The 13,879-nt window shown below is 47.8% G+C and overlaps 1 protein-coding gene, 1 long non-coding RNA gene and 1 pseudogene across 8 annotated transcripts in view; 1 reads left to right on the forward strand and 2 right to left on the reverse strand.

The window, feature by feature from the left end:
* LOC123852537 (uncharacterized) overlaps positions 1 to 13,879 on the forward strand; it is a 51,476-nt gene that overhangs the window by 27,007 nt on the left and 10,590 nt on the right. The window lies entirely within an intron of this gene.
* LOC123853221 (centromere protein N-like) lies at positions 1,203 to 5,790 on the reverse strand (annotated as a pseudogene).
* The window catches only part of PHLPP1 (PH domain and leucine rich repeat protein phosphatase 1), a 222,773-nt gene continuing 214,513 nt past the window's right edge, over positions 5,620 to 13,879 (reverse strand). The window contains exons 15-16 of one of the 2 annotated variants that reach the window (XM_064578772.1): positions 13,209 to 13,437; positions 5,620 to 12,470 (exon numbers count right to left, since the gene is read on the reverse strand). In XM_064578772.1, the coding sequence (XP_064434842.1) occupies positions 11,358 to 12,470; positions 13,209 to 13,437 (1,342 nt within the window). In that variant the 3' untranslated portion in view covers positions 5,620 to 11,357. The remainder of the gene's footprint in view (positions 12,471 to 13,208; positions 13,438 to 13,879) is intronic. The other variant, XM_045886594.3, reaches the window with a different exon arrangement.

Consider the following 13,879-nt stretch of genomic DNA (forward strand, 5'->3'; position numbering starts at 1 on the left):
TTCCTAACAACATTTGCATGAAAATTATATGCAAATTATATGGACACAGGATTATAATGTATGCCTAATGAAGTTTCTAGGAAAAAAAGTCCTATGGGACTTACCTGTGAAGATACGGTGGCTTCAGCTCCTCAGGAAAAAGTATGGCTGATTGCACTTAGGGTAGGCAGAGATGTGAGGCTTGTTTCAATGAGCAATTTTTTTTTTATTATAGTCCCCACACTGTAATTTTTTTCCCCTTGAGTTCCCACTTATTTTTTTTCATCGTGCCAAGTGTACTCTTTAACCCCCATCCCCTAGTTATCCCATCCCCCCGCCCACCTCCCCTCTGGTAACCATCAGTGTGTTCTCTATAGTCGGGAGCCTGTTTCTTGACTTCTCTCTCTCTCTCCTTTTTCTTTGCCCATTTGTTTTGTTTCTTAAATTCCACACATGAGTGAAATCATATGGTATTTGTCTTTCTCTGACTGATTGCACTTAGCATTATACTCTCTAGCTGCATCCATGTTGTTGCAAATGGCAAGATTTCATTCTTTTTGATGGCTGAGTAATATTCCATTGTGTATATATACCACATCTTCTTTATCCATTCATCTGTTGATGGACACTTGGGCTGCTTCCGTATTTGGGTTATTGTAAACAATGCTGCAAAAAAACATAGGGGTGCATGTGTCTCTTTATACTAGTGTTTTTATATTTTGGGGGTAAATACCCAGTAGTGCCATTACTGGGTCATAGGGTAGTTCTATTTTTGACTTTTTGAGGAACCTCCATGCTGTCTTCCACATTGGCTACACCAGTTTGCATTCCCTTCAACAGTGCCAGAGGGTTCCTTTTTCTCCACATCTTCACCAACACTTGTTGTTTCTCATGTTTTTGATTTTAGCCATTTGGACAGGTGTGAGGTGGTATCTCATTGTGTTTGCATTTGCATTTCCCTGATTGAGTGATGTTGAATATCTTTTCATGTGACCGTTGGCCATCTGGATGTCTTCTTTGGAGAAATGTCTGTTCATATCTTATTTTTTAAAAAAATACTGATTTACTTTGGGGGGGGAGGGGCAGAGGGAGAGAATCCTCGAGCAGACTCCCTGCTGAACATGGAGCCCAACACAGGTCTTGATTTCACAACCCATGAGATCATGACCTGAGCAGAAACCAGGAGCCAGATGCCCAACAAATGAGCTATCCAGGTGCCCCTCTTCTGCTGCTCATTTGTAATTGGATTATTTGGTTTTGGGTGTTGAATTATATCATTTCTTCACATATTTTGGATACTAATCCTTTGTCAGATATGTCGTTTACAAATATCTTCTTCCATTCAGTAGAGTGTCTTTTAGTTTTGTTGATTTTTTTTTTTTTTTCCCCTTTGCTGGGCAGAAGCTTTTTATTGTGATGTAGTCCCAATAGTTTATTTTTGCTTTTATTTCCTTTGCCTCAGGAAAACTACCTAGAAAAATGTTGCTATGGCCGATGTTGCTGTGTTCTCTTCAACAATTTTTATGGAATTTGGAAGGTCTCACATTTAGGTCCTTAATCCATTTGATGAAAGAAAGAGGTCTAGTTTCATTCTTTTGCATGTGGTCATCTGGTTTTCCCAACACTGTTTGTTAAAGAGACTGTCTTTTTTGCATTGGATATTCATTCCTCCTTTGTTGAATATTAATTGACCATATAATTGTGGATTTATTTCTGGGTTTCCTATTGTATTGATATATGTGTTTATTTTTATGCTAGTATCATACTCTTTTTAATTACCACCACTTTGTAGTATAACCTTAAATCTGGAATTATAATACCTCCAGTTTTGTTTTTCTTTATCAAATTTGCTTTGGCTATTCATAATCCTTTGTGGTTCCATACATGTTTTAGGATTGTCTTTTGTAGTTCTGTAAAAAATGCGATTGGTATTTTGATAGGGATTGCATTAAATATGTAAATTGCTTTGGCTAGTACAGACATTTTAACAATCCATGAGCATGGAATGTCTTTCCATTTGCATTGTCTTGAATTTTTCATTAATGCTTTTTACTTTTCAGAGTACAAGTCTTTCACATCTTTGGTTAAGTTTATTCCTAATGTATTGTTTTTGGTGCAGTTATAAGTGGGATTGTTTTCTTAATTTCACTTTCTGCTGCTTCATTATTAGTATATAGGAATGCAATATATTTTTGTAGATTTTGTATCCTGTAACTTAATTCATCAGTTTTTGTAGTTTTTTGATGGAGTATTTAGGGTTTTCTATATATATATATAGTATCATGTCATCTGCAAATAGTTTTACTTTTTCCCAATTTGTATGCCTTTTATTTCTTTTCCTTGTCTGATTGCTATGGCTAGGACTTACAGTGTTGTTTGAGAAGTGACAAAGGTGGACATTCTTGGCTTGTTTCTGATCTTAGAGGAAATACTCTGTTTTTCTTCATAGAGTATATTAGCTGTGGGTTTGTGACATTTGGCCTTTGTTGAGAGTTTTTATCCTGAATGGATGTTGAATTTGTCAAGTGCTTTTTCAGCATCTATTGAGATGGTCACATAATTTTTATCTTTCAGTTAATGTGTATCATGTTGATTTTTGTGGACATTGAACCATTCTTGCATCCTCAAAATAAATCCCACTGACTGTGGAGAATGGTCTTTTTAATGTATTGGTGAATGTGGTTCACTAATATTTTGTTAAGGATTTTTGAATTGATGTTCATCAGGGATATTGGCCTATTGTTTCCTTTTTTAGTAGTGTCTTTGGTTGTGGTATGGGGGTAATGCTGGCCTTGTAGAATGTATTTGGAAGATTTCTTTCCTCTTCTAGTTTTTGGAATAGTTTGAGAAGAATAGGTATTAACTCTTTAAATGTTTGGTAGGATTCACCTGTGAATGCTCTTTCATTAATTGGGATTTGTCTGATTACTGATTCAATTTCATGATGTAATCATTCTATTCAGATTTTCTATTTTTCCTGATTCTGTTTTGAAAGATTGTGTTTCTTGGAATGTATCCATTTCTTCTAGGTCATCCAATTTGTTGATATGTAAGTTTTCAAAATAGTCTTTTGTAGTTCTTTGTATTTCTGTGGTGTTGGTTGTTACTTCTCTTTGATTTCTGATTTTGTGTCCTCTTTTATTTCTTGGTGAGTCTGGCTATCAATTTTATCTTTCCAAAGAGCCAGCTCTTTGTTCTATTGATCTTTTCTATTGTTTTTATTTTATTTTTTGTCTCTTTCATTGAATTTCTGCTCTGATCTTTATTATTTTCTTCCTTCTAATTTTAGGCTTTGTTCTTTTTCCAGTCCTTTTTTTTGGTGTAAAGTTAGATTGTTTGAGGTTTTTCTTTTTTTTCTCCAGGTATACCTGTATTGGTATAAACTTCCCTCTTAGAACTGCTTTTGCTGCATCCCAAAGATTTTGGGTTGTTTTCATTTTCATTTATCTCCATGTTTTTTTTTTTAATTTCCTATTTGGTTTCTTCATTGACCCTTTGGTTGTTTAGTGCCACATGTGTGTGGTTTTCCAGATTTTTTTCCTTGTAATTGATTTCTAGTTTCATCCAAGGTATTCAGAAAAGATGCTTAATATGATTTAAATCTTCTTAAACTTATTGAGCTTTGTTTTGTGGCTGAACATGTGAGCTATCCTGGAGGATGTTCCATGTGCACATGAATAGAATGTGTATTCTGTTTTTTAGATGGGATGTGTTACATATATCTATTAAGTCCACCTAGTTTAAGGTGCCATTCAAGGACACGGATTCCTTATTGACTTTCTGCCTGGATGATCTATGATTGATGTCATGGGATGTTAAAGTCCTTTACTATTATTGTATTACAGTCAATGTCTCCCTTTTTATCTGTTAACATTTTCTTTAACTGCTCCATTGTTGGGTGCATAGATATTTGTTGTTATATCCTCCAGTTGGATTGGTCCTTTTATTTTGTAATGCCCTACTGTGTCTCTTGTTACAGTCTTTGTTTTGAACTTTGTCAAGTATGTATTACTACCCCATCTTTTTTCCCCCCATTTGCACGGAATATGTTTTTCCCTCTATTTTCAGTCTGTATGTGTCTTTAGGTCTGAAGTGAGTCTCTTCTAAGTAGCCTATAGATGCATCTTCCTTTTTTAATCCATTCAAACACCGCATATCTTTTATTGGAACATTTAGACCATTTACATCTTAATTATTGGTAGGTATGTACATCTTGCCATTTTGTTAATTGTTTTCTGGTTGTTTTTCTAGTTCTTCTCTGTTCCTTTTTTCTTTTACTCTTTCCTTGTGATTTTTAGTGTTATTGTTGGCTCTTTTCTATAATTTGTGTGTATTTATTATAGGTTTTCAGCTTGTGATTGCCATGAAATTCATGTATAACAACCTAACACTGTTGCTATGCTTTGCAGGATATGGGGGAGAGGGCTGCACAGTGTAGGAGGAAAGAATCCGTCCCAACAATTATATTGAACATCTCTCACTGTCAATATCAAGAACTAATTTCTAAAACACAAGTATATAAACAGGAGCCATCTAGCTTGTGGTTAACTGAAATGCATATGCAATATAGTTGTAACCGCATTCATCTTGTTTACCTCTAATTTTAAAATAATTCATTCCCTTCTGGGGTATGCAAGTGAGGAAGGGAGAAAGTGATACATCTGTTATACCAGCTGAGGCCAAGGATGTCAATGCTTCAGGAAGATGCAGGCTAGAGAACTTTATTAGGCACCAGAGGGGTTCCTTTCTCAGCCAAGATGTCGCCATTTAAGTCACTTCTGAATTTTGTTTCAAGCTTATATTGTGCAAATTCTAGTCTTGGTTGAGGATAATCTCCCAGAGTTTGAGTCACTCTCCAGACTCTTTCTATTCTGTTGTCATGAATGATCCTTGAATCCATGTGCATATCCAGCTCAAGGGTTCTTTCTTGAAGGGGTGTAGTAGAGTTACGAGTTTCAAAGGTCTGATTATACTGTTTAAAAACAATAGCCTTGGGGTACCTGGGTGGTTCACTTGGTTGAGTTGCTGACTCTTAATTTTGGCTCAGGTCATGATCTCAGGGTTGTGGGATTGAGCCCCAGTCAGGCTCCATGCTCAGCAGGGAGCCTGCTTGAGATTCTCTCTCTCTCTCTCCCCGCCCCCCACCCCATGCCTCCCCCTGCTTCTCTCTCTCTCCCAAATAAATTAAAAAAAATAAAATAAAAACAGTAGTCTTGAGTCCAGACACCAGCTTCTGAGGTCCATTTTCACAATCGTCTGGTGCTTGCTAGCAACAGTCCGTGCCTGACCCAGAAGGGGTGTATTACTCTTCAGCTGGTGGAGGAAGTGGAGGTGTGGGGAGTCTGGGAATAATGCACCACACAAGCAGGTTTGTACTGGTTTGGCTTTCTATACTGTGTTCCCCAGGCAATTCGAGTCCACGTTGCACTCTCCTCAGCGTCTCTGAAGCAGACCATCACATTTTCTAAAACTCTGAAGAATTTTCGCAAGTGAACGTTCGAATTGTTCCATATCAAAAAGGTCAAGGTCTTTATCTGGCCCTTTACTCATCTGAAAAACATCCCAAACTTCCTGGTGCTGATCAAGCAGAATATAAAGGATGTCTAATAGGGCTGCATCATGGAGACTTGCACTCTTCTCCTCACAGAGCAGAACAAAGTCCTGAACAAGAGATTCCTTTCTCTGCCAGAAGTTGATGGTCTGCAGTTGATTTTTCAGACAAAAAATCCCAGGCTTGGAGGATTGTCGTCATATCAGTCATTGGGATTTTCAAGATGGTCCTCTTGATAAACTCGGCCCAGTTTCATCCATCTCTTTGGTGTGTCTGACATCACCAGCCGTGTCTCTTGCTGCTTTAAAATTTTTCTTTATCTTTAATCTTTGACATTTTAATTAGTATGTGTCATAGTGTGAACTTCCTTGGGTTCATCTTGTTTGAAACTCTGTTTCTTGAACCCGAATGTCTGTTTTGTTCCCCAGGTTAGGGAAGTTTTCAGCTATTATGTCTTCAAATAATTGTTCTGCCCCTTTCTCTCCCTCTTCTCCTTCTGGGTTTCTTATAATGTGAATGTTTTCTCACTTTATACTGTCCAAGAGGTCCCATTAACCTATCCTCATTTAAATTTTTGTTTTTCTGTTCAGCTTAGGTGCTTTCCATCACCGTCTTCCAGATTGTTGATCCATTCTTCATTTTCCTAACGTGTTGATGCCCTCGAGTGTATTTTTCATTTGTTACTGTTTTCTTCAGTCCCGACTGGTATTTTTTATATTTTCTATCACTTGTTGAAGTTCTCACTGAGTTCATCCACTCTCCTCTCCATCCCGGTGGGCATTTTTAGGAACATTACTTTGAATTCTGTATCCGGTAGACGGTTTATCTGCCTTTCATTTAGCTCTTTCTCTAAGGTTTTGTCTCCTTTTGTTTGGAGCATATTTTTGGGTCTCACTTTGCGTTACTTTGTGTTGGCTTCTATGAATGGGGTGGAAACCTTCCGTGAAGGATTGATCTTGTGTGGGTGGCCCCCGTGTAGACCGTGTGTGCCCGGGGACCGTGGCTGGAGCCGTTGCCATCACAGGCTGGGGGTCGTGGAGCACGCTGTGCCGGGGCGAGCCTGGTGCGGTGGCTGGAACCGAGGCTGGCGTGGGCTGGGGCAGGGGCGGGTGCAGGGCTCTCCACACCGAGGGGGCCCTGGCTGGAGGCTGCAGGCGAGTCAGCCGCCAGCCTTATGGTGGCCCCAGGGCTCTGCAGGGACGGGGTGCGTGGCCGGGCGGCTGGACGTGGGGCAGGCCTGGGCTGGGGAGGTCCCTGGCCGCTCGGCGCAGGGGCTGCCCTGGCAGGGTGTCCGGAGCGGAGGTGGGCAGGGGCCAGTGGTTCCTGGAGTGCTCTGAGCACAGGGTTGCCTGTAGGGCAGCTGCCGCTGAGCCGGGCGTTGGCCCCAGGGGTCCCGGGGGCAGTCCTCTGTTGGGTGGCACGGGACCGCGGTGTCGCAGTGTGCTCTGCGCCCCTGTCACCTCGGCGAGCTGGTCGGAGCGGTTGTGCTTGCTGAGCAGGGGTGTCCCAGTGTGTGCCGTCTGGGGTCCTCTTGGGACAGCTGGGGCCGGTGGAGGCTAGGAACCTGCGGCTCACGGAGGCGACGGGCCGGCCAGGGCATCTAACGAGGAGGGAGGTAGGGGGCCGGGAAACAGGGCCCTCGGTCTGGGTCCCTTCTCTTCTCGCTGCCCTTTTAAACTGTGGCTTTTCTTCTGTGCTCACGGTCCCTCAGGAGTATCCCCCCTGCACTCCCAGCTTGGCCGGTGCTGCCTTCGTCCCGTGTCCGTCTCTCCTGCTGTTCCTCCCGCTCTCGCTCGCTCACTCTGTCTGTCTCTCGTGCAGACGCTGCTCGGTCCGCCCTCAGCTCTTCTCCCGGAGACCTTGCTCTGTCCAAGCTGGAGACTGGGTGCGTCTGTGCAGGAGGGGAGTTCGGGATCCTCTGATGTGGTCGGGTTGGACTGGAGATCTTGAGGAGCTATTTTTAACATACCGAAATGTTCCAGCACAAGGAATATCCAAGTAATTCTTAAAATGTATTCGAGGCCAAATAGAAGAGTTTACTTTGTGTGCAGGATTTATTGCTGGCTGGCAGCATGATTTCTATTAAATGGAAAACTGATCCAAGGACCTTCAAATGTTACTGGTGGAGTAGTTTTCTTAAAGACCCAGAGAAGCCAATGGCCTGTAAATGAGTTCTCAAAGTCAGCATCTGGGGCTGCAACATTTGGGAAAATGATTTTTGCTGTCATTTTAGCTTTTTTTCAATAGATAAGATTGGTATTTAGGGCAAAGTATGGTTTTTGGAATAAGACCCACGTAATAGTAATGACTGGAAAGTCATAATTTCAGTTTAAAGCCAGTTTTACTTCTACCTCTTTAGAAATTGAAGAATGACCATGGGAGCAGCCCGTCTGAATGTGGTTGTAATTTCGGTTTGGCGTGGGATGCGGGGGCGACCTTTAGAATCATCTTTCAAATATGCAGCAATACGACCAGGTTCATAGTAGGTGAATGACAAAAGTGAAATTGTTTGCATAGACTAATTTGCAGAAAATTTATGTTGGAGGATGAACAAAAAGACTCATTGGTAAGAAAGGAGAAAAGGCTATTTTCTCTACCATGACCTCCTCTCTGCTACCTGTAAGAATCCCAACAGCTGCTCCTCTGAGAGTTCTTAATTTAAAAAGGGACTTTTGCTGTGTTCCCAATTATAACCGTGACCGTATTTCCACTTACATAAGGCTTTCCTCTCTACAACTCACTCGACATACGTTACCTGGTTCGATCACTGGGGAGGCAGGTAGGGCAGACCCCACACTTAACAGAAAGTCTCTCTCGATGTGGTGGGGTGAATTCACCGCGTCTTCCGATGCGTGCTCACGTGGGCATGAACACAAATGGGAATCGGCTTTTTTTTGTTTTGTTTTTTTTAAAGATTTTATTTATTTATTTGACAGAGAGAGACACAGAGAGAGGGAACACAAGCAGGGGGAGTGGGAGAGGGAGAAGCAGGCTTCCCGCGGAGCAGGGAGCCCGATGCGGGGCTCGATCCCAGGACCCTGGGATCATGACCTGAGCCGAAGGCAGACGCTTAACCGACTGAGCCACTCAGGCGCCCCGGGAATCGGCCTTTCTTTCCCCACCAGGCAGTGCCCTCACTGAGCGGATTCTCAGACGCTGTCCCTTAAGATCGGACACCTCTTACGGATTTTTCTTTCTTTCATCCTGGGGAATGGGGGATTGACAGATGTTGGAGCCTGACTTCCGCTCTCCCAGATTAGCGCTGGGGTTCTGGCTACACCTCTTGATCTGTCCGCATGTCCGTTTCCCACCGTACAAGGCCCGCGGGCACTGGCGCAATCACGTGATTTAATGCAGCTTCTCTGCCTATTTAATAAGCGCTTGGGGTTGCTCTCTGTCAGGGTGTAGGTAAATGATAAGTGACTTTGGGTCTTCTGGAAGAGTGGAGAAGGATAAAGAACGAAGTCTGATCTCACCAGCAGGTGGTGCTGTGACAACAGCAATCAAGAGAAACCGGGTGGGACAGGTTGGGTGTCTGGGCTCCGGAGACAGGCCCTGGTGCCCCCTTCAAAGCTGGTATGCCCTATTCCCTGGGCACACGCCGAGCAGCCCGTGCTTTATCCAACACCAAACCACTTCTAGGTTCCTCGATCGGGACCTTTGAGTCTTCAACAGGACTGCAAGTTTGCTAGGCTTCTGCTCTAACCCCTTCCTCTCCCTGTCCCCGACCCTTTCCCAATCCCCTGGCCTTCCTGGAGGAAGCAGGGAATGTGGCAGGGGAGGATGCCCTTCTCTCTCATACTCACCCCGGAAAGCCCTTGGCTTCGGGGACCTTCGCAGGTTAAGCACTTGACAGTTTTATAAGCAGTTCTACCTGTAGTATCAGCTGCCACCTTGATGAGCAGAAGTGAAGTAAGGCACCCCTGTGCAATCCCAGAGCTTCCCAAGTGTGCTCTGATCCACGTGGAGCGGGGCAAAGGCGGAGGAAGGCAGGCTGCTGGTGGCTGGGGCTGGGTGTGGGAGCCTGAGCTGGTTTTGCTTCCTGGCTCGAGCACAGCACTCTGCGTAGGCTTGGGCCGTCTCGTCCGTTGGTGCCTGGGTCTCTTACTGGGCTGAGTTCATCCTTCTGTGGTCTTGGTGGTTTTCAAAGAGCATGTATACCAGTAGCCAGACCCAGAAGGAGGCATGGACGTTACCAAGACAAGCCTGGTCCACTGATCTGGCCCCCCAGCAAAAGAGCAGACAGTCCATCACTGAGTCTACACGTGGAGAACTACTACTTGCCCGGTCCCGGCGCTGAGCTAGCCAGGGACCACTGGAGGGCAGGCCCGAAAAGGAAGACAGGTCTGCCTTCACGAGATGCAGGGTTGGGGTGAAGGGGGGTGCTAGAGTCTGCAAAAGCTAGTAAGTCAGCTTGCAATATTGGATTTCCTGGTGGACTCCACTGTGCTAACGTTATGTCTGCTGGTGGTGGGGAGGTGGGCAGCCAGCTCCTGGCTTTCACTGTTCACATAAAAGGTCTAGTAACCTGTTCATGTGGCTCAAGGGGCCCCTGAGAGAACTGGAAAGAACTAGGCTTTGTGGGAGGAGTTTCCCAGGGATCGCCTCTATATAACCTCTGTCTGTCTATCCCTGCATGATCATGACAAGAAATAGAAAGGCTTTAAGACCAGCTCTGCATAGGGTCAATTTCAGTAGCTCATTGAAGGTTGGTTAACCTGTTGGGTGTTTTCCCTTTAAAAAAAAAAAAAAAAAGGGCAGAAATATCTGCCCCGAAGTTACATCCATTCATTCCAAACCCAAGCTGGGTGTGATCCTGTAGACACACCTGGGACAAAAGCAAATGGGTCCAATACTTGTAAATTTTATATTTATTATAACAAAAATTGACATGTTCATTTGTGCATTCTGCTTTAATATAGCTCTTGGTATGTAAATGATCTAACTGAACGGTATACAATCATGCTGACTGTGGCAGCAATAAGGAACACAAAGTGTCTGCAAAAGTCAAGAGGCTGGGTGGGGGCAGGAGAGGAAGGAAAAAGGGTCAGAGGCCCCTTGGGTGCAGGTTCCTTTCTAGCGGCCTAAGCTCCCCCTTATCTGAACAGAAGTGCTCTTTCGCTGCTCAGCCTCCACACTGAATGAGCTCAGGTGGGGTGAGGTGGGGGGAAGGCTCATCCGAGGGGGAGGAGGAGGAGGAGAAAAGTCCGTTGTTTAGGCTGTGTCCTTAGGCCAAAACTACAAAACATCTGAAGCGTCACTATACAACACTGAGCTATTTACAATAGAAATTTCTCAATCAACTGTTCTCTCAGAGAAAATTAGTGAATCCCAGTGACTCAAGTCACCTGACAGAGTAAAGCAACTCCTAGGAGTTAGTCTCCATATTCTACAAATGTCTATCATTTTCAAGACAAAAAAAAAAGCCTCCCCCCCCCCCCCAAGAAATACAGAATTACAATATTATTAAAATCATTTAGCACTGGCAACCCGCCCTGCCTTCCGAACAAAACAACAAAAAGCCATTTTAAAAAATATTACATTAACCGTTTCTCTGTAATATATTAAACCTTTTGTTCTTTGTCTTTACACATCTGATATGTTAGGGGAGAGGTTAACAAATTTAAATCATATTGGTAGAGCATCACTAGAAGAGTGGTAATGATTAAAAAAACAAACGACAGAAGGAGAACCTACGGACGAGGTGCAAGGACAGGTGCGGACGTGGGAGGGCGTGGAGTGAACCCCTGGTTTAACGTGAGCCTGGGAGACTCTTGCGACTCCGTCTTTCTCGGTTAGTTTATTTGGGAACTAGCGCCCAGGCGGGTCAGAGTGGCGTGTCACAGTAGTCCGGCAGCGGGTCCCCCGGGCCCGGCGGCGGCGGCTGCCGCTTCATCATCTCCTTGACCTCCTCCTCCAGCTCCGGGGGGATGATGAACTGATCGTCGGGGTCCGGCTGGGCCGGCGCCGCGAAGTAGCCCCCGGGCTTTCGGAGCGGCGCGTCGGCCGCCACCTCGATCACGTTGTGGCTCCTTTCCTGCGGCGCCACGGAGCCGTTGGCGCGGCGCCGCCCGGTGGTCCCCGCGGCCGGCCCGTCCGCCCTCCGCGGCGGCCCCGGCTCGTCCTCGTTGGCGCTGACGACGATGCCCTCGTCGCTGGCGTCGGCCGGCGCGGGCGGCAGGCGCTGCGGCTCCTTGTCCTTGGCGCGGCCGCAGTGGATGTCCACTTCCACCTCCACGCGGCTGCCGTTGCTGAAGACGCCGGCGATGGGCGCCTCGTCGTCGCTGTCCAGGCCGTTGTCGGAGAGGGCGCTGGAGAAGGTGGCGCTGGACAGCTGGCGCTGGAAGGGGTGGGCCGCGCCCACGGGGTGCAGCGCGCAGCGCGGCTCGCTGGCGCACGCGGGGCTGCTCTCGGCCAGGGCGCCGGCCGGCGGCTCGTCCGAGGCCGTGGAGCCCACCTCGCTGCTCATCTCGGACGTGGACAGCTCGCTGCTCATCTCGGACGCCAGGCCGCTGCTGGAGGACGGCACGCCCGGCGCGTCGGCCGGCCGCTCCCTGAGCCCCGCGCTGCCGGGCGGCGGGAAGAGGCCGGGGCTGGGCGGCGGGCCGGCGCCCCCCGCGCCCAGCTCGCAGCAGCAGAAGCTGTCCTCGGGGACGCTGAGCTGCACCACCACGGCGCTCAGGCTGTCGTGGCAGCCGTAGCTCTGCGCCAGCGTGCACAGCTTCTTGGCGGCGGCCAGGGCGTCGGGCACGGGGCGCACGGCCGCCACCGCCTCCTCGGGCGACAGGCTGTCCCACAGGCCCTTGCTGCCCAGGAGGAAGAACTCGTCCTGGGGGGTCAGGGGCACGGACTGCACGTGGGGCCGCGGCACCACGCTGGGGTGGAGGAAGGTGTAGCCCAGGATGCGCGTGGACTCCGTCACTCCGTTCACCTTGCCGTCCTGGAAGGGGAGGGGGCCCGGATGGGCATTAAGGCACGTGGGAGGGGCCGGACTCCCTGCAGCCGCGCCCTCGGGGCGGGCCCGGCGTCCTGTGGGGAACCGGAGAGCGGAGCAGCGGCCCGAGGGCCCAGCTTGAGGGAGCACCGCCTACTGTCCCAGGACGGAGCCTCACTCCGGGGTTTCCCAGCAGTGCCATCCGGGGCCACGCAGTCCTTTGTGGTGGGCGCCGTCCTGTGCACTGGAGGACGGGGAGCAGCACCCGTACCTGCTACGTGCCCAGAGCCCTCTCCACCCAGCCGTGAAGACCAAGTGTGCCCGCGGGGCCGGGGGTGCGAAGAACCCCGGGTGGAAAAAACCACTCCCTGCCTGACTCAAACGGGAACAGGAGCGAAGTACCAAATTTACACTGACCCACGGACCTCGGAAGACAGGATGGCTACGTTCCTGAGGACCAGAACCAGCACTGTGACCTCCGGGGTGGCCCCCTCAGGCCCCGAACCCCCTGCTTCCCGGAGGGGCTTGTGAGCATCAGCTGAGCTAAGGCCATGAAGCACTGGGCGGAGCCTCTGACACACGGAGGCCCTGGAGAAGTATTTTTTTATCCTATAGGTGAGGTCTTCAGACCGCTCGTACAGAGGATTTGCTTTGTGACCTTGCAGACTTGGACTGTTGCTGGTTTCTGCCATGACCCCGGCCCCAACCTCCCCGCCACCCCGAGGAAAACCGTGCCCTCCTCACCTCGGTGATAATGGCCTTGTGCTGTTTAATTCTCTTCCGCTCCTCTTCGCAGCTCATGACGTACGATCTGGACAGAGGCAACGGCTTCCCGTTCCGACAGAGAACTGTTTGGCACTTGCCCACATTAGCAGAGGTCAAGGTGAAGGATCCTCCTGGGTCCATGGGGTCATGCTTGATATGACAGAGCACAGCAGCGCCTCCAAGCTTCTGCCCGGCCGTGCCAAGTTTCCTGGAACCCAAAGAGGGGTAAAACCCAGATGCGACCGGGCACGTGTCAGCTTGGCTAACTCAACAGGAGGGCTAGGAGGAAAAACGGAGCCCGGGGGTTCCACTCGGCCTCTCTCACCAAAGCAAGCTCGACTTCTCCAAGGAGGAGGGCCCATGTGTGGAGTCTGCGCCCAGCTGGGGGAATGTCCCTTTACCACCCAAGGAGCCCTTGCCTGCTGCTCCCTCATCATGACGCTCCTAGGACAGAAGGGGAATGACTACTTCTCTCCCCGTCCACCTCTAAATCCCCCCTGCCCCCGCCAGGGGACTGAGGGAGCATTTCAACACGTGTAACTGTACTCCACACACAGACATATGCACTTCAACATGACCTGGCCCCCCAACCCTCTTCTCCTTTGTAAGGATGTTTGCTGGTATGAATGAGCCTTTAATTTCTGGACCAT

Source organism: Mirounga angustirostris, unplaced genomic scaffold, assembly GCF_029215605.1.
Source record: "Mirounga angustirostris isolate CCGP_5_RB_7025 unplaced genomic scaffold, mMirAng1.0.hap1 SCAF_14, whole genome shotgun sequence".
NCBI classification, from domain to species: Eukaryota; Metazoa; Chordata; class Mammalia; order Carnivora; family Phocidae; genus Mirounga; species Mirounga angustirostris.